The sequence below is a fragment of the Zootoca vivipara genome, chromosome 1 (genome assembly GCF_963506605.1).
Source record: "Zootoca vivipara chromosome 1, rZooViv1.1, whole genome shotgun sequence".
NCBI classification, from domain to species: domain Eukaryota; kingdom Metazoa; phylum Chordata; class Lepidosauria; order Squamata; family Lacertidae; genus Zootoca; species Zootoca vivipara.
In genome coordinates this window covers 82,682,302-82,709,479 of record NC_083276.1, presented here as the reverse complement: position 1 = coordinate 82,709,479, position 27,178 = coordinate 82,682,302, and the positions used below count along the sequence as shown (strand labels likewise).

Below are 27,178 nucleotides of genomic sequence, written 5' to 3'. Positions count from 1 at the left end.
CAACAACAAGTATAAAATCTAATCCCATCAATCGTTCTACAGTATTTTGACAGATACGATCAATATATTTTAATTTGCTTTCTATCCTGAAGGTTCAGGGCAACTTAATTTCCTTTTCCTTATTTTACCACAATACTTTCTTGAATGGTTTTCAAATGCAATCCTATGAAATCTTGTAGTTCCTTAGATACATGCTAAGAATTCTTACTGAAGGACAACTGGATTACCAAAGGACAACACTCACCAAAAGAATAGCTTGCCCAGTACTATCAATGTACTTCTTTAATGCCATGGTGCAAGTTTATGTGGCAATGTTAAATTAATTCCAGAGTACAATTGGTGTGGTTTGACCACTAGGGCTAACAGGAGAAACCAGTATCTCAAGTGAACTAAGCTGAGCACACTAAACATATTCAGAGCGCACTAAACATATTCAGGAGTCCTTTGCCATGCATATGCTTTGTGGCATTGCTCAGGGTACCACAGCAGACAAACCAATATAAAAAGGATTCCCTGAAGTTAGAATGTTTCAAAACCACTGTACAGCCATCCCTTCCACTCTTACTTTTAAAAGAAATGTTTGCTACCAGATCTTATTCTCAATTCTTCTTTCCCAATATGAACTCCACCTCCCACCACTTGTACAATTAACACTTCCATCTCTTAATTCCACTCCTCCAGCCTTTACAAACCCATAAAGACTGAGCACATATAGCTTCCCACCACCACACACATAATATCATAATCACAAACATGGGTCTAGTTACAGGTAGGTAGCCATGTTGGTCTGATGTAGTTGAAACAAAATAAAAAAATTCCTTCCAGCAGCACCTTAGAGACCAACTAAGTTTGCTGGAAGGAATTTTTTAAATTTTGTTTCGACAAACATGGGTGTTGAAGGTAATACAACTTTCCTATACACAAACAATGAAAGATGCCAAGAAACAAAATGCTTGATTACATTTGTAAGCTTAAACAACCAAGACAGACTTAAATATGTTACACATCAGTAAACTAAGAGTGTCTTTGAATATCTCTTGGAAGTAATTAGGTCAAATTCCAGTTCTGTAATTTCAATAATAACTATGATACGTTGGTTTCAGCCAAACACTTCCAAGTCAATTATTCTCCATTTACACTTCTTTCTTCCTATTTATACTGCATGGGGACAGTCATCCCGTGTTCTTGAAGTAACAGATTATGTAGAGTTTGGTATGGTGCAACCCTACATAGAGTGCATTACAATAACCAAGTCTTGAGGTTACCAATGCATGCATGGACCAATGTGGACCTATAACCCCTAACAGGGACGTCCTTATCTGGCTTACCAAAGCTGGTAGAATGCACTCTTAGCCAATGAGGATTCTTGTGACAAGGATGAATCAATGAGTACCCCCAGACTACAAATCTTCAAAGGGAGGGAAACATCCCATAACCTTGTCAGGATTCAGTCAAGGTCTACGGGCGTCCATTCAGCACACAACTGCATTTAGATATCAGCTCAGAACTTGCCACCAGATTCAGATGTAAGAGAGAAGGAGAGTCAATTGTCATGAGCCTTACACAGCTCAGGACTGCAATACAGGCAATCCTTGTTTTGCACGGGGGTTACATTCCAGACCCCTGCATACATCAGTGGAATGTGTAAATCTGTTCCACCCTGCCCCTTTTCATGTCATCTTTATGACATTTGGGGGCTACTTCCAGGTTCTGTGTACAATCACGCATCATTTGGACATGCCTAAATCGGTTGTTGTGTGTATCTTAAGGACCACCTTTCCCCATACGAATTGATCTGGACTCTGTACTTGTCATCAGAGCCCTTCTCTATGCCCCTCTCCACGAGAGGTTTGGAGGATGACAACATGAGAACTGGCCTTTTCTTTGGTGGCTCTCCATCTGTGGAATGAATGGTCTCCCCAGAACGGTTCACGTGGTGTTTATCACTAAATGCATTTAGGTGCCAGCTGAAAACATTCGTCTTTACCCAGGCCTTTGGCCATTAAATAATCTATGGCCTGTTAAAGTTGTGGGGACGGAGGGACTATTATTATTATTATTTTATTATTATGCTGCCTATAACTATGCTTTGTTTTATGTTTTCAATCTTATGCTCCATAAAATAGTTTGTACTGTTGTACACTGCCCTGGGACCTTTTGATAAAGGGTAGTATATAAATCTAATAATTAATGATAATAATGATAGTGATAATAATAATAATAATAACAATAACAATGAAGACATTGTGCTCTAAATCCCAATGGCTTTACTTAGATGTTAAATAGCATTGAGGATACTGCACAGTGGTATCCAAGAGCATAACTGCTAGGGGACAGACACAGTCACCCAGTACTACTCTAGAATCAAGCTGGGCAGGTATGCTGAACAATACGTCAACTCCCAAACCAAAGAGCTGATCCAGAAGGCTACTAAGCTTAATATCAAAAGCTGCTGAGATCAAGAAAGATTAACTGGGTTGCAACCCTCCTTTCCCTCACCTTATAAAGGTCACCCATCAGTGCAATTAAGGCCAACTCAGTCCCTAAGCCAGGTTGGAACCCAGACTAGTAAGGTTAAATATATTTCACACAGAAACGCCTGTATTTAAAGCACCTTCCTCTGAAATAGGGTATTTTGCAATTGGGCCCAAGTTGCCACATACCATTGGATCCAAGGCTAGATTTTTCAGGAAAGACCATGCCACCACCTGCTTCAAGCAGCCGGGCAGCACCATATCACATAACTACGCATTACTCCAGGGGTGGGGGACTGGATCCAGCTGACAGGCCAGATCCTTACCTCCACCCCCACAGTCCAAATCTGACAGGCGGGTGAGAATGTCCACCTGCCAGTAATCCTTCCCAATTGCTTCTGGAGCACTGCTGGTCAGCTGGTTCTCAGTACTTCAAAGCACAACACAGAGCTCTTTGCAAGGGCTTTGTGAAGGGCCCTGCTTTGAACTCCTGCTGATCAGGTGACCGTCTGCACTTCAGTAGCACTTTAGAAACCAGCCCTGTTTGGATCCACTGCTTCAAACACTTTGTTCATATCATCAGGCTGTCATAACAAACTGATCCCACAAAACCCCTCATATGGTATGTTGGACACTAATAGATTCTGCAGTAACAAGCACTGAAGCATTAGGTATACTATGCTCTATAAAACCTACTCTTCTCAGGAAATGAACTGCAGCACAGTATACCATTTGAGAAGCTTCTGACTCATCCTCAAGGTAAGCGCCACAAAATATGTTATGGTGAACTAGCCTTAAGGGTACAAACATGAACAACTCACCAGGTTCATACTGGACAAAATACCCAAGCTTTCTCACCAGATGTAGTCAATTAAAGCACTCTAACACCACCACAACCTGAGTTTCTGGACACAGTGTCAAATTCAAGATAGTACACCTGTGATAATCCAAGACTGCAAAACTGAAAGCACAATGGAGGCCAACCATGTGTGTCCACATTCTTGCTCAGCCACCTCCACCTTTGCTAACCATCATCACCTCAGCCTTTGCTGTATTCATCTGTATGCAACTTTTAGTAGCCTTACTACACTCCTCTTCCTCTGGAAGCACAATTTTAAAATTTATGACTAGCTTGAAGTAGCTACTAAATCACAAACTTTGAAATTGATGAGCCCATTAACACTACTGGGCAATTATTTGCATTTTTTTCCTTTTAGTTAGAGTGGATCTAAAAAGTTATGGGTAGAAACACTGTGAATAAGAGTACTCTACTGACCAGCCTTTTGCTATAACGGATCCGCTCTTCTTCAGGTTCCATCTCAGACTCTTCTGATGAGAGCGAGAATGAGATATCAGAACTGCTGTCTTCCTCTTCTTCCTCCTAAAGATACCAGAATAAGGAAGGAGAACAGATGAGAAATTCCACTTTAACTCTTTATTGTCTTGGTTTTTATCAACAATATGAAATGTCATGAATCAAGAATGGAAAATTAACAATGACTATGAAGTAACAGGATGACTTAATTTTTAGGACCTGATTACGCCATGGCCATTTTTTAAAACTAGGGTCAATTAAAAAAAAATCCCAAGTGGTGATAAGGCCATTCCACAATGGAATCAGTCTCATAGTATCCACATTTTAACATCAAGCAATACTTTCATAGTTTTGTCAAGTACTGTACCCAAGTAAATATATATGCTAGGTGGCGACAAAGTATTCTATGTGGTGTCTGCTTTTTAAATGAATTAGAAAGTCAGTTAAAGAACAAACATGCTCAGTTTGGTCAGCAAATACCTATAGGAATTTTCCCAGGAAGCATTTCAAAACAATAGAGATACCATGATTAAACACAATGGAATCAATACAGAGGGCTCAGTTTACTATATTAGTGTACCCCACAACCCCACACCCCACAACTCAGCATTTGTTGAAACTGCAGTTTGGCTCTATGTGGAGAAGACAAAAGTATGCAAGCCATTGTTCATTTGTATACTGTAAGAGTTACAGTACCTACCATTATAGAGGCAGAATTGTGCTAATGATCATGGCATAACCTAGACCTAGTCTGATCAAATGCAGCCAGACACCAAATGCAGCAGAATTTTAAGTTCAACAGCATAATGTTTTAATTGGTTAGTGTAGGCACAATATATGACAGCAAGCCATCATATGTGCTGTAGTCCATTCACACCTTTACTACCACTGTATCTCAGGACATGTGTGTCACAACTATTTTATTGCTCACTTAGGGAGAAGTTACTGAATGGAACATTTAATTCTGGAGCAGCCTGTGTAAAGGTACTTTATGCATCAAGCAAAGAAAAGAAATGATATAGATTCTGAGCATACCCCAATATGGTGTATATAAGTTATGGTGGTACTGTTTTGGTGGTAGACACATTACAAGACTGGGTCAGCAGTCAATCACCAGAAAACAGTCATTTCAGCACCCGCTTAACATTTGCATGGGTTAAACAAGTACCTGTAGTATAGGATACAGACCACAACATAACTCGATTTAAAGCCAATACAAAATTGCCTAAATGGTCTCTGTTTACATTTTCAAGTACAGTAAGCCTGCAACTTACAAGGGGTTACATTCTGGGAATTGTGCCTAAAGCCAAAATCAGTACAGTATAGTCAAAACATACGGAGTTCAATGGCATGTGGGACTGCCAAAGTCAATTTCCTGGAACCCTGCCCCCTTTTAATTTTTATTTATTTATTTTGCCACAAGCATAAAGCTGAATGTGCACAAGTTAAATGCGCATAAGTTGCGGGCTTCCTGTAAACAGCAGCATGAGGGTTTTGGGTGGGGTAAGTAAGAGAAACTCAGAAGCTCCTACTTGCCACCTCCTATTCCAAATCAGCCTTGTGTGTGCCTCTCTCTTTCCAAACAGCCTCAAAAGTCCCAAAGTCAGTAAAAGGAAGAGGATCAGCACCCCACATGCCAGCTCAACTCCATTCCAGCAGGAGAGGGACACAAATCAGAGCCAGCCGAAACTTTGTCTGCATTTTAAGCACTAGAATATCACTCATTGTTTGTAGTGACATAAACGCAATGAGGCAGCCTGACTCCCACAGGGCAAAAGGGAAAGAACGAGATACAGCATAGGACTGTTTGCAAAGCTAAATAAGAAAAATATCACTATATCTTACCAGGTCTCTGGTTTTCCTTTGCCCCTTCCTAGGGCAGGAGAAAAGAAAAGCCGGAAAGTCAGTTAAATTCCCAAGTGCATTACTCTTCGACCCTGAAGGCTGGAGAACGTTAGCATCCAAAATGGTCTATAAGCCCCTCAGAAAGAAGGGACCCCGATCCCACTGTTGGGGGAAAGGGGGCGTCATCAGGTGGGCTTTGGAGGGCGCTCAGTTCCTCTCAGCCTTGGGCGGGAGGGGGTTGCCCTGAGAACTACAGTCTCTCTTTACCCTACCCTCCAAGTTGGGAACCCAGAACCATAACTCTTCAGGAGGGAAAGCAACTCTCTCTCCAGCTCCTGCCCTTTACAGAAAGTCTCCCCCACCTCCATCCAGTCATGAAACAAATCAGCTCTCAGTCGCTGTTCTCGGGCTGCAGCTCCTGGACCCCTGTGCCCCAAATCCAAACCAGTCTCACCTACACGTCTAGCTTTCCCAGTCCCACAACTTGCCTTTCTAGGGCATCCACACACCCCTCAGCTCAGCCCACTCAGCTCACCTCAAATGCCCCCACCCAGCCCAGCCCAGCCCCCCCCCGCTCCACCCGGGCTCAGCAACGCCGGCCCCACGCGAAGCTTCTCGCGCATTCCCCGAACTCGAACTCGAACCCGAGCCGAAGCCCTAACACCCCCCTGGGACGCGACCGCAGCCTCTCAAGGCGCTGGGCCAGCCAGCACCGCCGCGCCGCCTCTTGGGGCCAAGGAGCTGCGAGCCAGCACCGCGCACCTGGGGCCCCCAACCCACCGGCGCCCGTCCGACACCGCCACTCATTCCCTCCCCACAACCCCCAGACTCTTCTCCTCACATAGAAGCAGCCGCCGCCATTTTGAACCCGTCAGACTCTCACATACACACATACAAGGCCGCCATAGTGCGCCTGCGCGGCATATCCTTCTCTCGCTGACCCCCCTCCCTACGGGCAGGGGCCTACGATGCGCAGGCGTAATTTTCCCCACCTAGAAACGAGAGCAGCCTAACTGCGCAAGCGCGAGAGCACAGACTACCTCTTTTTGGCCTGGAGTCAGGCAACGGAAACGCATGCGCCTTTGTGTGGTGTTTTTTTTAGTCACCCTTCTGCTTCTGACTTGACCGGAGCCTTACGTAAAACTGTAGTTTTCTGTTGCTTTGCCTATGGAAATACGTACTAATATAGTTTTTGGCGCGTGCGCAGTAACGGCAGCTGCCTGCTCGGCGTTAGCGACTGCAGGCAGCGGTCCCGTCAGACTGGATTAGGGCTATTGATGTCAATGGAACTAATCCAGAGTAAGAAGTTTAAGGGCCGCATTTCTTAAAAGTGTCTAGATAAAGAGGCCTCCGCACTCTGTTTTGTTTTAAAGGGGACAAAGGGTGTTCCCAGTTCTAGGCCCATTTAGCGATATGAGGCTTTTGGGGGGACATGCCCTTCTCAGAGTGGCTCTGCAGGTAACGGCGGGCATCAAAAGTCTCAAGGCTTTGTCTCTGTGTCGGCTGCAGAGAGAACAAATAGCAATTCGGCTGTAAGAATATTTGCTTTATCTTTTCTCTCTTTTTTCCGGGGAGTGCAATGTCCTCTTATCTTTTCTGGAAGCGGCATCCCCACCCACCAAGCCCACAATTGCCAGAGGCTATGTTTATGCTTATGCCTCTGTTTCGGGCAAGGAAGGGAGTGAGCGACTTAAAAAAAAAAATGAGTATCTGGTTTGGAGACCTGCCCTGTTTGCTGAAGCTGAAGTTTTTAAACGAATCTCGCAGCAGTTCAGTTGGGCTGACCACGTGTAGGGATGTTTAGGATAGCATAGTAAAAAAAACCCTTCCCCGCCTTCCTCCGAGCTCACTCTGTTGCATCTAACATAACCTGCTTTGAGAATATTCTTTTTCGGCGTCACGCTGCGGTGGTTTTAAAAAGTAAAGTGGGGCAGAAAAGGGATACAGTCCTCTTATTTTCCAGAAACCGCGCGGAAAGCCCCTTAAAAAACTGAATCAAAGGGCCATGCACACTGTCAACTAAATATCAAAAACCAAATGCATCCTGGCGGCTGGCTATTGTCAGTATATAATTACTTCAGCGTCAGTTAATGTTGAGATAAATTTCCTCAAAGGTGTGGAGTTAACCTAATCTTTTGGAGGGCTCCCCCCCCCCCCGCAGAAGTCAGGGGAGGGGCTGTTCGGTTTGGATTAAATCAGGCTTTCGTTAGTTTGATTAGATTACATTTACGAAACGTAAAATATGTTGAAAAGCACAGGGGCGTGGATCTAAATTTTGAAGAAGACTGAGTATACATTAGTAGTTTATACAATAATAGAGTTCGGTAAAATAGCAAATTATGACGACCTATTTTGTACGGAGGAAACCTCATCCTATGTGTATCTAGGAAGAAGACGTCCTGGTGGAACTTGCTCTGGAGTAAAAGATTAAAAAAAAAACTTTTAGGCGTGTGCAGACTGCACCCTACATAAACTATGATACGCTTTATTGTTTAGTAGTGTATCCCGATTTTGATCGCAATCCGTAGACTTTTGTGAAGCACATGATGGCTCGGGGTTTCAATCTGGTTGAATTGAATGAATTGACAGGCGATGCTTGCCGTAATATAGAATTAACACCTCCCTCCCAACCGCAACAGAAGAAACTTTCAATCGAAACCAACCAATGCGTTTAGGACTGTGATATAATCAATCAAATCTCATGCCCATTTAGAAAACGAGGGTCCTCGTTCGTTGAAACATTGTTTAGGTTGATCATATATCAAAATTGTTTAAAATTAACCTGGAATGTATGTCTAAGGACATTTAGTTGTCTATGCAATTCACAAATAAGGAAATTAAAGGGACAGATCTCAACAGTGCCCTCTTCTTTGTGTAGAATAAGGGCAGATTTTGTTTACAACATGAGAAGGGCTCTTAGCATCACACAAATGTTTAATTTGACTCTCCTTACAGTTCGTATTCTGTGAAACAATTGCCAGATTAGTATAAAGCGATTTTTGCTTTTGCCTTATCTCTTTAGTATCTTGGGTTCAGTGAAACTTGTAAGAAACTGGAGATAGAGAAGAGGTTAACTTTATTTTTTATTTTTATAAAGTTTATACTGCAATCAATGTACTAATTTTTAAGATTCCCTTAAACAGATTTTGGTCGTTTTTGTTTTCAGATTCTACATTTCTTTGCCACTGCTTGACTTTCAAAGGCGAATTCAGCTCTTAGGTGTGGCTACAGCCAAATGAGCTTTAAGGAGGCACTCCTTGGTTCTCCAGTCTGACAGGTTATGTAAAAACCTGACCCATCTTTCTGTTTCCCATTTTGTCTCCAATACCTCTGCCTTTTTATTTTAAGCCTATCTGGCAGTGTTTTAGACGGATGTTGCTTCAAGTTAACATATTGCATCTATAGTGCTTAGGTTTTGCTCTTTTTAAAAATAGTAAATAATGCTGGGTTTTAAGACCGCCTATCTTGTACACTGGGCCATCCAGCTCAGTATTGTTTACACTGACCAGCAGTGACTCTCCAGGGTTTCAAACAGAGATCTCTTCCAGCCCCACCTGGAGATGCAGGTGAATGAAATGGGGACCTTCTGCAAGCTACATAGAATCTCAGCTACTGAGCTCTGGACCTTCCCAAGCTGTAGTGCTGTTTCATTAAAAAAATTCTCTGCTTTATTCCACAGGCATGTGGGGCTGACTAGGTCAGTTTACCCAGAAACAAAGGACATTGTGCACATGCTCAAACATAGTGTTATGGGTTTACAGGGGACAAGCATCCCCCTAAAATTCCTGGGTGCCAGGTCCTCCCCATAATTTATGGCATTAGTAAATGTGGGGTTTGGTCGATGGATTTAGCAAGGCCTAAAAGATTAAGTCAAGCCAGTTTCCTCAGGAGATTGGCTGAGAGAGGTGCTATCAAAGAACAAAGACAGGTGATGGCGGGGTCATTACCCTGACAAAAGGGTGAGCTATTCAGCGTCAGACAAAAGTGGAGTGGAGTTCCTCCCCCAGCTATGTGTTAACAAGTACTGTAAAGAACAATAGCAGAAAAGATGCCCTTTTTTACAGGAGGCTTGAGTTGTGTTTGGAGCAAAACTTTTTGGGGGAAGAGGAAGAGAGGGCCAGAAATTCCATGAAGCACTGGCTGAAAGTAGGAGCGGACTTTGGTAATCATTTGTAATATGGTGATAGAGAACTTCTCTGTTATGGATCTTCTCAGTTTTGTACTCCCTCAGCTCAGCGCCCTGTGCAGGGGAACTGCACGCAATGCCCTCAGTCTGGCACTGCTGGGAGAGGCTGCACCCAGAATCTGGGGAGCATGGCTGGCTTCTGCTCTTTTTGCCTCCCCCTTAGCACTCATCTAAGCCAGTGCTCCCCAACCTTTTTATCGCCGCGGACCAGTCAATGTTTGATCATTTTACCGCGGCCCGCTGAGGGGGGGACGTTGATTGGTTATATTTTATTTAGATTGTTTTGATTTAATAATTTTAATTTAATTGTATTTAAATGTTCCTTGGGCGGCCCAGTACCAATTGATCCACGGACCGGTACCGGTCCGTGGCCTGGGGGTTGAGGACCACTGATCTAAGCTATTCTCCTTCTCATACCTTCTTGCTCCTAGCTCCTTGGCCCCTCGGAGTTGTCCAGGCTGAGAACTAGCGAGTAAGCACACCCTTAAAATTCCTCATCCTCTTTCTCCTCCACAACACCTAAAACCATTCGGAGTTGCAAAGTGCTGGTGCTGACCTTTAAAGCCCTAAACGGCCTCAGCCAAGTACGAAGAAGCGTCTTCACCTGCATTTCCACCCGCATCGTTCATCCCGGACACTGAGGTCCAGCTTCAAGAGCCTTCTGGCAGTTCCCTCACTTTGAGGTTACAGGGAACCAGACAGAGGTGCCCTCTCCGTGGTGGCGCCCGCCCTGTGGAACGCACTCCCATCAGATGTCAAGGAAATAAACAACTATCTGACTTTTAGAAGACATCTGGAGGCAGTCTTGTTTAGGGAAGTTTTTAATGTTTGATGTTTTATTGTGTTTTTAATATTCAGTTGGGAGCCGTGGGGTATAAATAATAAATTATTATTATTATTATTATTATTATTAGTAGTAGTAGTAGTATTACTCATTGTGTGTGTCTGTATAAAATGTGCCTATGTACGGTATTTGTGCATGTGAATGCACGGGAGCCACATCTCGCAGTCCCATAAATGTGCATGGCTTGGTACATGGTGATGTGGCATAGGGCTTCCTCTGTGGTGGCTTCCTGCTTGTGGAATTCGTTCCACTCACTGATGCCCCCCCCTTTTTTTTACCTTGAAACACATCTTCAGGCAACTCTCCATTTACATGTGCTCTATTTGCACACAACCACACACACACACGGGCAATGCCAGGAACCTGGAAGTGAATCCCAGAAATGGAGGGATATACTGTATCTCCTTCTGCATGAATGGAAGCACTTTCCATGTGGTTTGTGGATGATTCTATTCTGCTCTCTGTCAATTAGAAATAATTGCAGCCTAAGAAAATATATATTTAAGATAGCAGTTCCAGGCACGCTATTTTTAAGGAAATAACTTTTATAATAATTTGCACACAAAAAAGAACAACACGACATTTTAAAAAACAAATACAAAACAATAACAAAAACATAAAACCATTTGCATTTTCCTTAACTTCTCAAACCATTGTTCTTGGGACTTCCCAAAGTCCCCCCAATCTGATTTCCCTTTCCAATCCTCAATAGCAGTTTCATACTCATCGCCTTAAATATTTTCCACCTTAATAATATTTCAATTCTATCAAAAAACTTCACCTTACAATCATCTTTATATCTCTCCTATCATCTATTTATATCCCTAAGCCTAAAATAAATGTCTTCCACAGAAGTCCATGCTTATATATCACAATATTTCCCTAAATATACTTTAATTTTTTAAAATCTTCTTCCACCGACTCTTCTTTCTGGTCTCAGAGTCTTCCCGTCAGCTCAGCAAGTTCCATAAAGTCCATCATTTGACTGCCATTCTTCTATAGTTGGTAATTATGGTTTCTTCCAATATTGTGCCATTAAAATTCTCGCTGCTGTCGTGGCATACAAAAAGAAATTAACATCCTTTTTGGGAATTTCTTCCCCTATTAGTCCAAGTAAAAAGGCTTCTGGTTTTTTTAATAAATGTGTTTTTCAACACTCTCTGAAGTTCATTATAAATCTTTCCCCAGAAGTCTTTTACAGGCACACTATTATAATCCATGGGACTAATTGATGACTCCTGTGCTGTTTGGACAGGATGGGGCTTGGATGCACTGTTTTGTGATGGCTGCAATTCTACCTAGGTGGGCAGGTCCCAGAAGGTGGTTTTGGGGGACACCTGTTTGATCCCTTGGTTTATGGAACCCCCACAGATTTTTTTCTATACTATTTAACATCTACATGAAACTGGGGATTTGGTGTGGGGTGCTATCAATAATATGCAGGTGATACTCAGGCCTCACTCTCTTTTCTGTCGAAACAACAACCAAAAAAATTCCTTCCACTAGCACCTTAGAGACCAACTAAGTTTGTCATTGGTATGAGCTTTCGTGTGCATGCACACTTCTTTTTCTTTTCTGTGTCATTCTAGACATGCTGTGGAAACTAATGTCTGAGCGTGGTGAGGTGCTGTTGGCCAACAGGGAAATCAGTGCAAGGTTACACATGCCGCAGATGGAGTTGCACAGCATTCCCATTGAATGACCACATTTGGTTTGAATGTGCTCCTGTATTGTATACTCCCAGACTGTTGGGTGGGGGCTGTGGCCAGCGCTACTTTTGCCCAGTTTAAGTGAGTGTGCCACCTGTGCTCTTTCCTGCCATAAATTAAAGTCAAGAAAGAATGGGAAAATTTAATAATCTACTTAGGAGACCACTGTAAGCAGATGAAAACATTAGCAGTATTTTAATTTCACTATAATGTTACAAATACTAGGTAAAGGTAAAGGACCCCTGGACAGTTAAGTCCAGTCAAAGGCTGTGGTTGCGGTGCTCATCTCACTTTCAGGCCAAGAGAGCCAGCATCTGTCCACAGACAGTTTTCTGGGTCATGTGGCCAGCATGACTAAACCGCTACTGGCACACGGAGGACCGTGACGAGTGCCAGAGCGCATGGAAACATTGTTTACCTTCCCGCCGCAGCGGTACCTATTTATCTACTTGCACTGGCATGCCTTCGAACTGCTAGATTGACAGGAACTAGGACAGAACAACGGGAGCTCACCCTGTCGTAGGGATTCGAACCACCAACCTTCTGATCAGCAAGCCCAAGAGGTTCAGTGGTTTAGGCCACAGTGTCACCCGTGTCCATAGCTGTCAACCCTCCTTTTTTTTTGCAAGAAACTCCCTTATTCCAAGCCACAGCTGTCAGCCTTCCCTTTTTTTGCTGGAAATTATTTATTCCAGCGCCGTTTCCCACTGCTATCCTGGATTGTTAGATATACTGTAGACTGTCCCCAGGACAGGTGAGGCTGCTGCTGATCCCTTATTTTCAAATCCGAAAGTTGACAGCTATGCCCGTGTCCCATGTTACAAACACTATGGACAATATGGATAGATATAAAATATAGACTATGGCATGGTATGCAGTTGAAAATGTTGACATTAGAACCCATGGAGGGGATGGGGGGGGGGAAGTCTTGAGATTCAGAGAAATCTCTTTATATGGCTCTGTATTTGGTTTTGTTATAAATTTATATATGTAAAATCAAATAAAAACAAATTAAAAAACAAAAAGCAGTGACTTTAAAAAACAGTAATCCCGAACAGAGACTCTTTCTGGTCAATATCTAATGAAACCTTATAAGTAGCAGAGAAAACCTGTTCTTTGGGTGGCTTGGAATAATATCACTCATTGTGGCCAGGTGCCTGTAGTTGTCGCCAACTACTGGTACTCTGTCTGATCCTAAGTGAACTAAAAGCAGAATCAGGTCCCAGAAAGGATGAAAAAAAAATGTGTGAAATTAACCTCTACTGCAGCTTCTCAGGAAATATAATTTTCTGGAATTGACATTGTTGACAAGGAACAACAAGGAGGACATAAGCGCTTGGGTAGATATAGTGGACAACAGATCTAGAAGGTGGGAGAATGTTCTTTTAAGGTTTGGTGTAAACCTGTCCTAAAGAAGCTGGTTGCAGCCTGCTTGCTACCTGTGTACTGCAGCATGCCAGGCACTTGACAACTCCTCCATCTGCAATCTAATGCAAGCAGACAGAAAAAACAGGAGGCTTATTGCGTGGCTGGTAGGCTGCATTTGGCTGGTATAAACATAAATGGAATACAGTATGTGGAGGGAGGTCTTTACCTGGTTCTCATGACATTTAGGTCCAGAAGCTAAGACCATCTACTAATCTTCTCCACTTAAGCTTATGCAATTGATGACCAGCTGCTAAAAGCAAGAAGATATTGAGTCATTTGATCTTGGAGGATTGATTTTAAGCTGGTACATTCTGGTGCCCCTAAGGTTTTTTTTGGGGGGGGCTGGGCAAGAAATCATTTGGGGCCCCTTAAAGGAATGAAAGCAAGTCAGGCATAAAATTTCACTTGATTCTTTACATGAAACTGCAATGGAAGTACAATTGTCTCATAATACATTCATTGTGGTCAATTTTTAATACAACTGGAGTGGAGAATATTATGAGTTTATGGGTGCTAGACATCCCTAAATTCCTGGGTCTAGTAGCTGTTAGAATTTAATTTAAGCTTAGGGTGTTAAAACTAGATGCCAGACCCGTATGTATTAAGTTTCCCCAGAATCAGCAAGTGTCCAGAGCTAATTAAGCCAGGCTATTCTCCTGTGCTGAGGTGGTGGGATGGGTGATGAGCCATTAATATGACAAAAGATCAAAGGTGCTCGGTGTGAGATGGCAAATGAGTGGGACCTTTCCCCCAACAGATAAAGCCAGAGCTTAGACTAGCAGTGTTTGGAGTTATGTGACCAGGAGAAGTGAAGTAGCAGGCAGGGCATGATGTCTGATGTTTGTTTGGATTCAAGGCTGCAGCTATGGGAGAAGCAATACACTCTTGGAGTGTTAATGCTGTGAACCCATCATAGGCTCAGGTTGTTGTTGTTGTTTGTGTTGTTTAGTCGTTTAGTCGTGTCCGACTCTTCGTGACCCCATGGACCATAGCACGCCAGGCACTCCTGTCTTCCACTGCCTCCCGCAGTTTGGTCAAACTCATGTTCGTAGCTTCGAGAACACTGTCCAACCATCTCGTCCTCTGTCGTCCCCTTCTCCTAGTGCCCTCCATCTTTCCCAACATCAGGTCTTTTCCAAGGATTCTTCTCTTCTCATGAGGTGGCCAAAGTATTGGAGCCTCAGCTTCACGATCTGTCCTTCCAGGGAGCACTCAGGGCTGATTTCCTTAAGAATGGATAGGTTTGATCTTCTTGCAGTCCATGGGACTCTCAAGAGTCTCCTCCAGCACCATAATTCAAAAGCATCAATTCTTCGGCGATCAGCCTTCTTTATGGTTCAGGCTCAGGTATATATGTATAAATAAACTATATATCATAAAGACTCCACAGTCTCTGATGTGCCTCATTCCCAAAATGAAACATGGACCCTGGACAAAGTACCTGGAACCCCTAGAATTTTGCACAGCTCAGAGATTGGGGTGGTGTGCAGCACTGGTGTCAGAAGTTGGGATTCATGTTTTCTGGAAGAGGGCCCTTGAGTGAGGTGTTCTTGAATATAAATGGACGGTGACTAGCTGGTGTGCAACAATACATTATCTAACACCACATTGTAACTACACAGATACAAGTCATAAACAAAACGAAACAAATTGTTATGTTGAGGAAACCCCCAAAAACTAAACATTTAAAAATGATTATTATGTAATATCATCGTGGGAGGAACATATGGTGGTTTGGTGATAGTCAGTTCACTGATAAATAATGGTATAATGACTGATAATTTAAAAGTCAATTCTCTAGTACCCTGTTTAATGAAATGAACTGTTTTGAGCCTCCTTGGGGGTCCTCAATCAATCCACTGTAATTCCAGCCTCTCCCAAGTTTATGTTCAACTGAAATCAGTGCTAATCCTGCTGGGAATGACTGACCATAAAGGAGGCAAGCAGGATTTTGTACAAGACTGGGGGGCTCCCTAAAGTGTGAGGTGCTGGGCAGTTGCCGAACACCCCACCAAGCCTCCACTGTTGGTTCCATCCATCTGCTTACATGTTGATCTACTCTGGCTATCAGGAAAGCAGGCAAGTCCTTTTGGGTTTGCGCCTGCGCTTCTTCTTCTTCATGGTACTCAAGGCTGCTCTGGAAGCCTCTGTGAATATGTCGATGATGTTCTCATGGAAACGGGCTGAGCACTCAAGGTAGGCAACTGCATGGAGATTCCGGGCCATATTCTCCCCCTGTAAAGGTGTGTGTGGAGGGGGAACAGAGAAGAAGAAGAGAATGCCATAGATCTTGTTAGGGAAAAGGAGGAGAGTAAAGACCCTACCAAAAAGAAAATAAGGGGTAGTCCATGACATTTTGCTTCCTGAAACAGAAAATCCACACTGAATCCCAGAGTAAGAAATTTTCTGCCCTTTCATGGCAAGACAAAAGCTGGTGCCTGGATTGGACCATCTCAATGGTGAGGCTGCTGCTACTCAATAAACATCTATCCATATTAACTCTCTTAATAGTAATAGCCTCAATAAGAGATACCTATAAAGGTGTTTTCCTTTCCAGCAGATATTTTTGTTTCTCCCAAACTCTATACAGATTCTTCTTAATAATATGGTTCATAAAACCTTCATAAATTTTTGCCTTCCCATACCAAAGACATGCATGCCAGCCAAATTTTAAATCATAACCTTCTATGTCCAGGATGCATGTATTATCCAATGTACAGTAATCCATTCTTTTAACCAACACAAACAGACTGCCTCATCATAAATTTGCAGGTCTGGTAGGGCAAACCCTCCTCTTTCTTTTTTTATCTGTCATAATTTTATGTTTGATTCTTGGCTTTCCCCCCTGCCAGATAACTTTAGAAATATCCTTCTTCCATTCTTTGAAACAGCCTGAATTATTTACAACTGAGACTGATGGGAATAAAAACAGCATCCTGGGTAATAGATTTATTTCAATTGCTGAAATTCTACCAAGCTTGGGCAGAAGTAAAAACAACAACATGTCTATTGTGTCGCAGAGATTTGTCTGTGGGATTCATTTTGTTTAGTGTGGAAGTCTGTTGGTGCTGACTCCTGCCCATCTGAGGCTGGCGCACAGGAGCAATCTGCTGATTGTATTACCTCCCGGTATGTGATGGGCTCTATTTGGTCCTGATGCAGCCTCCTTAGCAGAACCTTGTCCTTTCTTAGGTCTGTCTTGCATCCAACAAGCAGAAGTGGAATCCCTCTGCAGAAATGGTTCACTTCAGGGTACCACTAAAAGGGGACACACACACACACACAGAGAGAGAGAGAGAGAGAGAGAGAGAGAGAGAGAGAGAGAGAGAGAGAGAGAGAGAGAGAGAGAGAGAGAGAATAACATGGTGGTGAGGGACTGGATCCTGATATATAAAGGAGCAGAGAAAGAAATAGAGGTATTTCTGAAGAACCACAACCTAAAATGTTTAGTTTGTTCACTATATTAATGAAAATGAGTTGTTTCCTTAAAGAAGGCACCCACTGGCCATCTGCTAAATGCTGCCTTTCCTCTTTACTACTTCCCCTCTTTCAATGTTTCAGGAATGCTGTAGTTGCTGTCTCTGGTAATGTTTGTGTGTGCATGCCAACTTGGCATACCAATTTGATTATAGCACACGCACACACGAGAAATTTGTTTGTTTGCTACGCATTTGGACACCTCTTAAGACATTTAAACAAAATTTTGCACGTTTTCTGTGATCAAGCTGGTTTTAATCCAGGCATCCCCAAACTTCGGCCCTCCAGATGTTTTGGACTACAATTCCCATCTTCCCTGACCACTAGTCCTGTTTGCTAGGGATCATGGGAGTTGTAGGCCAAAACATATGGAGGGCCGCAGTTTGGGGATGCCTGTTTTAATCTATGCTAGGGTACAACTGGATGCCATTTTGAAGACGACCCTGATTTTTTAAAGGTATCTTAGAATTCCTGAGCAATGTTGGGTACAAATCTGCAGATTATATCTACTACAGTACATCCATCTGCAATATCACATTATTCTTATATCACCTATTCCATAGACTCCAGAGGCAGCTATTCTTACTGAGTTCATAGATAGCCTTGGCTTAGGTACTGCATGGCCTTTTTACCTTTGTGAGGATGTTGTTGAAGCTGGCAGGGCTGGTGACATCGTAGCACATGATAACTGCATGAGCCCCATTATAGGAGAGGGGGCGGAGCCTGTCATAGTCGTCCTGCCCTAGGTGAAGTGGAGACAAAGTTGGACGCATTGCTTTCACCTTTATAGCGCAATATGCAAATGCTCCTTGCCGAGGACAAATGCTTTTAATAAATATCCCCCTTCCATGTTGCATTTCACTGTCCAAAATATTAACAGCTATGTTGGTGTAATTTGGGGGGTGGGTGAAATCGCACTAAATGCTTGGGCAGTGTTTTGATGTGCACATCCTCTATGACTGGGTTCTGCTTAGAGAAAGAGCCAGGTGGTTAGAAACAGTCCAAGTATAAATGCCTAAAGCACAACTCACCCACCATCCCTTTCTCTAAGAAATGTGTGTATGTGGAGTGGGATGGTGTTGGTGGTATAAAGCCAAGGCTGCTTTTGCTAGCGGTGTGAGGTGTTCACTGCTCAGTGCGAAGTATAAATGTTGTGAAACTGAAGGTTACATGCTATAGCATGGTGAGCTAGCATGGCAAAGTGCTAGTGGATCTCTCTGTAAATTTGTATCTTTGAAATGTTTATTTCTAAGACCAGAATAATTGTATTTTATAGTAGATTAGTTCATGATGTACCAGCATCAGTTAACGTAGCTAAGCATGTTTATGCTTGTCTTGTGCCTTGAGACAATAAATACTTTATACTTTGAACTTATATAGTTCAAAGTATAGTTATATACGGTACTATTATATAGTTAAAGCTATGGTTTTCCCAGTAGTGAGATATGGAAGTGAGAGCTGGACCATAAAGAAGGCTGATCGCCGAAGAATTGATGCTTTTTAATTATGGTGCTGGAGGAGACTCTTGAGAGTCCCATGGACTGCAAGAAGATCAAACCTATCCATTCTGAAGGAAATCAGCCCTGAGGGCTCACTGGAAGGACAGATCCTGAAGCTGAGGCTCCAATACTTTGGCCACCTCATGAGAAGAGAAGACTCCCTGGAAAAAAGACCCTGATGTTGAGAAAGATTGAGGGCACTACCGTAGGAGAAGGGGACGACAGAGGATGAGATGGTTGGACAGTGTTCTCGAAGCTACGAACATGAGTTTGACCAAGCTGCGGGAGGCAGTGGAAGACAGAAGTGCCTGGCGTGCTCTGGTCCATGGGGTCATGAAGAGTCGGACACGACTAAACGACTAAACAACAACAACAACAACAACAACAACAACAATTTGAACTGAACTGAGTGAGAAAGGAGTTGCTTTAACTGGGAACTCTGGAAATGGTGGGCTGCTGGAAAGCAGGAAGACTCTGCATGTTGTGCTGGAAGTATCTGCTGGAGATGCGCATACTCTGCTGATCACACTTGTCAAAGTGTGGTGTAGTATCAACAACAGATGGTTGGACCTGAGTCTAACAGGTTATGGGCCAACTGGCTTCTACAAGTCCATCAGGCTAGACCTTTTTTAATCAGAGGATTTCAATTCAGCCTTTCTACTGCAAGATTCTGAAGCTGAGGCTCCAGTACTTTGGCCACCTCATGAGAAGAGAAGACTCCGCTGGAAAAGACCCTGATGCTGGGAAAGATTGAGGGCACAAGGAGAAGGGGACCACAGAGGACGAGATGGTAGTACAGTGTTCTCGAAGCTACCAACATGAGTTTGACCAAACTGCGGGAGGCAGTGGAAGACAGGAGTGCCTGGCGTGCTCTGGTCCATGGGGTCATGAAGAGTCAGACACGACTAAATGACTAAACAACAACACTGCAAGATTGCACGGTTAGCATGGAAACAGGTTCCTACTGAAAATGAAGTTTTAAATGGAATGTTTGAGCCATTAACATCTGATTAATTTATACTTAAGCAAGCAAAAAATGCCACCACTTGCATTTCCTTAGGGGAATATTGCTGCATTGCATTCTATCTTGTTAATCTTATCATGCTTATCACTTAAAGGATTGTTGTTGTTGTTGTTGTTGTTGTTGTTGTTTAGTCGTTTAGTCGTGTCCGACTCTTCGTGACCCCATGGACCACTTAAAGGATACCTTCATAATAAGAACATGTGCCTGAGGGCAGGGAGTGGAGTGAGGGAGGCTTTCCCTTTTGTCTTCCCTCAGAAACCTGTCTCAGATAACCTACTTAAGCACCACCAGGGCCCTGCTTGGCTACTCTGGAAACTGAAATTCAGAAATTTTAAAATAACTCTTCTAACAAAACAGATTTCCAGTTTTCACAGGAAAGTTCTCTTCCTCATATTGGGGCTGTGTATGCACTATACTTTTAAAGCACAGCCAAAGCACATTCTTTCTCTCAAAGGATTTCAGCCACTGTAGTTTACTGCTTGCAGAACTACAATTTCCAGCAGCTCCAAACCAACTACAATCAATGCCTAGAATTTTTTGAGGGGTGGGGTGGGAAATGTGTTTTCAATTAACAGTACTGTAAAGGTATTGTTTGTGCAAATTTGGTTGGGCTGCCACCTACTGGAAGGAAACATTTCCACACCCTTATAGTTTGGGGGGGATTTAGTCACATACAGTGGTACCTCAGTTTAAGAACAGTCCTGTTCACGATTCGGTTTACAAACTCCGCAAAACCGTAAGTAGTGTCCAGGTTTGTGAACTTTACCTCAGTCTAAGAATGAAGCCGAACGGTGGAAGGGCACCGGCGGCGGGAGGCCTCATTAGGGAAAGTGCACCTCAGTTTAAGAATGGTTTAAAAAGGACTTCTGGAACGGATTAAGTTCGTAAACCAAGGTACCACTGTACTAGGATCCAGTCATATACCGGCACATTCAGGTTTTGCAGTTACTGCTGATTGGGAGCTCTTGCTCAAGAAACCAAGTTCCCCAAAAGAATTAAATTTTTGCGAGAAGAGAAGTGATCAGAAAATGCACTGGAAGTGGGGTGGGGAGGGGGGTTGACACCTGCTTTGATACAATGTCATTTAACCTCCCTACAAATGAATCAGAACTGGTTGGCATCCATCTACCTCGGGAGACAATGGCGGAACGAAGGCCAATGTCATCTAACCTCCCTGCAACAAATCAGGGAAATGCTCAATAAGGTTTCCAGGAAGCTGTACCATGAAAATATGGACTTTTGGAAGTAAGTAAATAAATAAGCCCTCCAAATATTAAGATATGTTTTATTTACATGTTTAAGTTCAACTTCTGTTCTGTTTTCTACTCTACATTAAAAAATGGAGAATTTATTTTGAAGAAATATTCCACATACTGTGTTCTTTAACCTGAGTTTTCATCCTTATTTTCCCGATGCAGTTTGGGGGGTATGAGGCTCTTTCCACCTAAGTGAGTAATATATACTACCTGTGTGACATTTTAGGGAAGGAAGTTCCACCCAAGCATTTTAACAATCTATTGATACTGCCTCTTTGAACAAAAATCTCTGTCAGGGAGCTTATAGCATCTGTAACACCCCACTCAAGTTTAATTTACGTTCAGTTTGTTTGATGTATGTATCGCTTCACACAACCAAAAGGAGTCTCATCAGCAACACGGAAAATGTAGCGTATGATCATTTAAAAGAATGCGAATACCGGTACAGTACACTGAAAGCGGGGATTTTCCGGCTGCTGTGACTGGCGCTCCTATTAAAGCCCTGGCCAATCACTGGAACAGCCAAACGGCTTGGGCTGTTGACACAAGTGCTTCATAAAGCTTGCTTGGCTCCTTGGTATGCTCCCAAGTCTGGGTCAGGGCTTATGCCCTAAGGCCCCCCCCCCCCGGCTAGCCCACGGTAAGAAATGTACTACTGTATTGTAAAAGGGAAAACACATTTTGATATAATTGTATAGTTGACATAGCGAAATCAATTGTCGTTATGAAAGAGCAACCCTACTTTCCAACCAGGCCACAATGAATATGCAGAAATCTGTGTCACACCTAGCTTTCTTCTGGTTGATGATGCCTCTATGACTTGACAGCACACCCATTCCCAGCATAAGATGACCTGATAATATGTCACCTTCCAATGTGACTGTCCGTAACACTCTTCTTCAGCTACCCTGACGCACATACCTGCTGTATCCCAGAGACTGATATTCACTTGCTTGTCGTTGATGCGGAAGGGGGCTGAATATTTCTCAAATACTGTTGGGATGTAAACCTAGAAGAAGAGGAAGGTGAGAAAGAGATGTTTTTGCCTTGTCTGTGAGAAAGGACCATTTTGTATTCTATCTCCATTCCAAAATTTGTTCTTCAAGATACTATCGTGCATTTCTTCCCTCACATTGTTGCTGGTCACTGGGAGGTGCAGGGGTGAGGTTGGCGCAGTGCAAATGCGCTGGCAGGAGCACGAGATTGGCTCTGCTTCTGTGTTTGCACCATACTGGCCTCACCCCTGCACCACCCCTTCCTTTCTACTTCCCAGTAAGCAGCATGAAAAGTCTGGTGGTCAGGTGAGCACAGCCATCCTATCCCATCCCACGCCACCATCTGCTACTGATCCCTGTGCTGTGTTTGCTGCCAGGTGGGCTTACCTTTTGAAAACACCAGAGGCGACTGCACTGACCCACCACCCTCAGTCTGCTCTCTCAGCCAGTTCCCACTTGTCTGCCTTTGTGCTTACAAACAGCCATCGGGGTGGATCTGGTTATTAGATTCCTCCTCCTCAGCCTCAGGGTTGCTCTGGTGCAAGTCAGCAAAGAGGAGGATGGGGCAGAACTTGAATCAGTCGGGTCTCCCTGTCCTTGATTCTGGCTCCACCTATTTTTGGTCCTCCTGCCTCCCGCCCAACCACCCCTAGTGGGCACCACTGGAAAATGCACACCAGACAAATTCTTGTTTTGTATAGCAACAGTGTTGGCAACTAAATATGGGGTTTTTGTGTGTGTGTGAAAGGAAGTCTGGTGACACTGACCAGTAGTACTCTTAGTCACAGCTTGAGTTTTCCCTACTGTACTAGTTCCTGAGAAGTACCAAGGGTCCCATTACCCACGACTCCAAGGAGATGGTGAGAGAAGCTCGCTTGCCTTGTAAAAACAAGAAGCTCACTTGCCTGGTAGAATTCACCATGTTAGAAAAGGTTGTTACCCCAGTGAGAGAGGGGGAGAAGGAAGCAGGTGGGGGGCAGAAAGAGAATGAGATCGAAGATAAAATGTTGGGAATACAGCGGAGGAGGGGGGAAGGATTGAGCAAAATTTAGACTGGGATAGAGCAGGAGTGTGGTGAGGAGGAATTGGGGTGATTTTTTATAGGTGGATAAAACACGGTTTGAACTCGGAAAGCATTACGGAGCTGGCTGAAATCTCTGGAGACATCGATTCCAAGGAAAGGGGGTAGATCCAGTTTCGAGGGTGGGAATAGAAAGGGGGGAAAAGATTTTGAAAATTAAATATGAATATTTTTGGGTAAAAGGGTAAAGAATATTGGGTAATAAAGGTAAAGAGAAGTATGAAGGGTAAATGGTTAAAAAGAAGTTGTAAATTGGAAGAAAGAATGTAATACTAGATTTGGAAACTGCAATAATTAGTGATTAATAAGGAGCTCAAGAAGGGGAAATGAGGAAGTCCGAAATGATTAGATTAGAAATTGGAAAATATGATTATGTCTCTTTATTTTTATTTTGGTCTTTTTTCTTTTCATTTTTCCTTCATTCTTCTATATAAAATGAATAAGAATTATTTAAGAATAAGGTTATGAAATGGGAGATAAGACGTAATTTTATGATGTTTAGCTAAGATTTGGAAATGGTAAGAGTTAATTATTAATAAGGACTGTAAGAAGGGGAAGCGAAGAAGCTTGAAGAGATAAGATGTGATAATATTGTTATTTTTCTTTTCTGTATTTTTGGTATCTCTTTTTTATTTTTTTCCCTTTTTTGTTCTTTTTCTCTCTATGTAAAATTCAATAATTATTTTTTTTAAAAAAGAATTCACCATGTTAGATCAGGGATGGGGAAACTCAGGCCTGAGACCAAAGTTGACACCCCCAGCCTCTCTATCTGCCCCATAGGATTCTCCCTAGGCCATACATAAATGTATAAAACTAATACATTTAATTAATTAAACATACCCTTTCCACAGACCCCACCTTGTCACCAGTCCCTCTTTGCACCCTCCTTGGGTAGTTTTGCCAGACTGAAATATGTCCTTAAGCTCTGATGATGCCTTTTCCTTGCCTGGGTGGTTGACAGAGAGGGATGGGTGAGTGTGAGCCTCCTGCACAAAGCTAGTATTTACATAAATTGCTCCACCCACAATTGCCTCTGGCCCTGCCCATTTCTGTCATGTGGTGTCATGGACTGGTTGGACGCAGAGAAGTGGTGGGAGACTCCAGCTGGGGAACCCCCAAGGGAATTCCCAAAGGAAGAAGGCTCAGAGCAAGGGAATTGGTGTTTGGATGACGATTAGTGGTCAGAGGGAGAAGAGGGAGCAGCCTGGAAGGAGGAGATGCCAGAAGCTGAAGTGGTAACAGGCTTTAGTGAGCAGGAAGAGGCTGTGGCAGAGAGCAGTCCAGAGGCAGAAGTGGAGGCTGGAGAGGAGGGTGGGCCAAGAGGCAGAGTGGAGGCAGGCTGTTGAAGAAGTCAGGGGGTCTCCCCCTCCTGCTGTGTTCAGCTCTCTTCCCCCCTGGACTTCTAGAACCCACAGAGGCATGAAGAGGGTGGAGCAATGAGAGACAAGACGAATGAGCTTCAGAGAGCTTGGGAAGGAACCTGGGGAGGAGGAGGAGCCTTAAAGAGCGGTGGTAAGGCAGGTGGTAAGGCAACTGCCTCATTGGGGCAGGACTTACTGGGAAGGGTAGCCGTGCTTACTAGGGCTGAGCCATTTTTGTTTCTTTGAATAAAGACTTGAATAAAGATATCTTGTGAGTCGTTGCTGACCTGACCCTGATACCCACCCTTACATATGGCTCCTGCAAGGTTACCTAGAATGGAATGTAAAAGGTTTCCCCGCCACCCTTATGCTAGAGGTTCCCAGAACAATTACCTCAGGGCAGTCAACAACCCAAACCCACTTTGAAGGTTGGACAGAATGCATGGACAGTTTGCCTTGGACAGGATGTAGTATGGCAGATCGTAAGCAGATTATGGGTGGTAGCAATCCTGTGGACAGAAAGGGCTTACCTTGGGGAAGTCTCCTTTTGCAAAGACCATGAGCAGCGATGTCTTTCCGCAGCCTCCATCTCCTACTACAACAACTTTGATCTCAGGGATTCCTGGAGTCTCCCGGTTGGCACCTAACTGGTCTGGAGTCTCTAAGCCTCTTTGCATCTCTACCAGCCCCACAGGGCCCTACAAAAGGATATCTTTTGCAATGATCCAAGGAAACGGCAGATGAGATAACTTCTTTTCTCCGACAGTTGTATAGCAGGGCTCTTCCACGCTGAGATCTGCAGGCTGACTCTTTTCTTTGCCGTAGATTTAAAAATTGAGGCTCACAGCACAAGGTCAGTGGGAGAGAGTGGCCAAGGGTGAATGTGGAACAGCAGGTGTGGCTGGAATGTGAAAGGATTGGTTGGCAGAGGGTGGAGATTGTAAACAGGGACACTTTGCCAGAGGCATCCACCCTCATGGTGATGACGAATAGAATGGAAGATAGGGAAATTCACATATCGGCAAAGTGCTTTTCAAACAGTTCACAAAGCAAGGAAGATGGGGGCATCAGCCATGTATTGATTAAACACTGTTAAATCCTTTTCATGCCCATATCTTACATACATTCAGGACTACACATGCGCACAGGTGTAGCACACAATGGTATACTCAACAAAATCCACAGAGGAACAGAAGTGATATAGATAAAAGCAGACACTAGGGCTTGCCGATCAGAAGGTCGGCAGTTCAAATCCCCGCAACGGGGAGAGCTCCCGTTGCTCAGTCCCAGCTCCTGCCAACCTAGCAGTTTGAAAGCACATCAAAAGTGCAAGTAGATAAATAGGTACATACCGCTCCAAGCGGGAAAGTAAATGACATTTCCGTGCACTGCTCTGGTTCGCCAGAAGCGGCTTTGTCATGCTAGCCACATGACCTGGAAGCTGTACGCCGGCTCCCTCGGCCAATAACACGAGATGAGCGCCGCGACCCCAGAGCTGGTCATGACAGGACCTAATGGTCAGGGGTCCCTTTACCTTTACACACTTTGTGTAGTTGTGTACCATCTCATTTGACCCTTGTTCTGATGCCAGTGTAAAAATGCATGCATACTCTGTTATGGACACACAGACACAGCAAACATGTGCAAATTTGAATACAGACATGTGCCACCTGCACAGAGTTAATTGAATATTCAAACTTACATTTTCACCAGTGCTTCGATGCCACATAAATCTTTTTATCTGCTATAAATTTGAGGGAGCATCTGGTTGCTTTCTGTTTCCCTAGGAGGGAACTTACTTTGGCAGGCTGGGCAGCAGCTAAATACACAGGCAGGACCTATGAAGGAGTCTACGGAAATGGTGGTGTGTCCATTTCCAAAGAGCTCATTCCTCTGTATGATGAAGAGTGTGGCCAGTTTATACCTGCTCAGTCCTTGCCTACTACTACTTTGAGTTGAATATGAATGAACTTCTTTGTTCAAATTAATGGGCCATTAACTATTCACCTCCCCGTGCTCTTTGTTGCTCTCAAGCTGTGTTCTCTTTCTCTCTAAGCTCAGAGGCTCTGATCCTCAAACCTCTTCCCATGAAGAAATGGAATAAAATAATGCTCTGTTTAAAAGTCACAAAAGGTGATCGAACTATGTCATATTCAGAGTCGACCCACTGAAATCAATGCACTTCAGTTCCTTGAGCCTGTTGATTTCAGCTGCGCTCTTCTGACTGGGAGTAGCACAGAATATCACCAGGGTTTCAGAGGGAAGGACTTCAAAAGAAAAGGCCATCAGTCAGATTGCACCCTACTTTCCGTCCATAAGAAGCTTTACAAAGGTAAAGCTTTGTAAATTGACACCTGTCTATGAACACAATTACTTAATTCAACGATGAAATAAGGGTTGCTGAGTGAGTGTGGGCTTCTATAGCTTTATAGGTGCATGGAAATAGTTGTGTCTGGTGAAATTTTGCCCTTGCTGCAATTCTTAAAATCATAGGTGTTCTTTGAAGAATAGAACAACAAGAGATACATTTTTACTTACCCTTGAACACCAGCTTAAGTGCACAGAAATGCAGCTGAGGAAGCTCCTCTCCATTCATATCCATGGCAGATAAACCTTCATTTGCTATGTTAAGTGCAGGGGGGGGGGAATTAAAGTAACAGGGTGGTTCTCTTAAGGGGTGGGCA

General features: G+C 43.5%; 2 protein-coding genes across 3 annotated transcripts in view; both read right to left on the bottom strand.

Annotated features, from left to right (window-relative positions):
* Positions 1-6,582, bottom strand: part of KDM2A (lysine demethylase 2A) — a 55,305-nt gene extending 48,723 nt beyond the window's left edge. Inside the window, exons 1-3 of the mRNA XM_035125521.2 lie at positions 6,476-6,582; positions 5,635-5,662; positions 3,751-3,855 (exon numbers count right to left, since the gene is read on the bottom strand). Of these exons, the coding sequence (XP_034981412.1) occupies positions 3,751-3,855; positions 5,635-5,662; positions 6,476-6,495 (153 nt within the window). The 5' untranslated portion in view covers positions 6,496-6,582. The remainder of the gene's footprint in view (positions 1-3,750; positions 3,856-5,634; positions 5,663-6,475) is intronic.
* A 7,052-nt stretch (positions 6,583-13,634) lies between these two features.
* On the bottom strand, positions 13,635-26,396 carry RHOD (ras homolog family member D). Of its 2 annotated transcripts, XM_060277631.1 has the most exons (6): positions 25,847-26,396; positions 25,025-25,395; positions 21,979-22,066; positions 17,911-18,020; positions 16,925-17,059; positions 13,635-16,036 (listed from the first exon to the last, which is right to left on the bottom strand). In XM_060277631.1, the coding sequence occupies exons 2-6, from the start codon at positions 25,169-25,171 to the stop codon at positions 15,869-15,871; spliced, it is 648 nt and encodes a 215-aa protein (XP_060133614.1). In that variant the 5' UTR covers positions 25,172-25,395; positions 25,847-26,396; the 3' UTR covers positions 13,635-15,868. The 2 variants fall into 2 exon arrangements, with proteins under 2 accessions (XP_060133614.1, XP_034981401.1); XM_035125510.2 differs by having other exon boundaries at positions 25,025-26,396.
* Between the last annotated feature and the right edge of the window lie 782 nt (positions 26,397-27,178).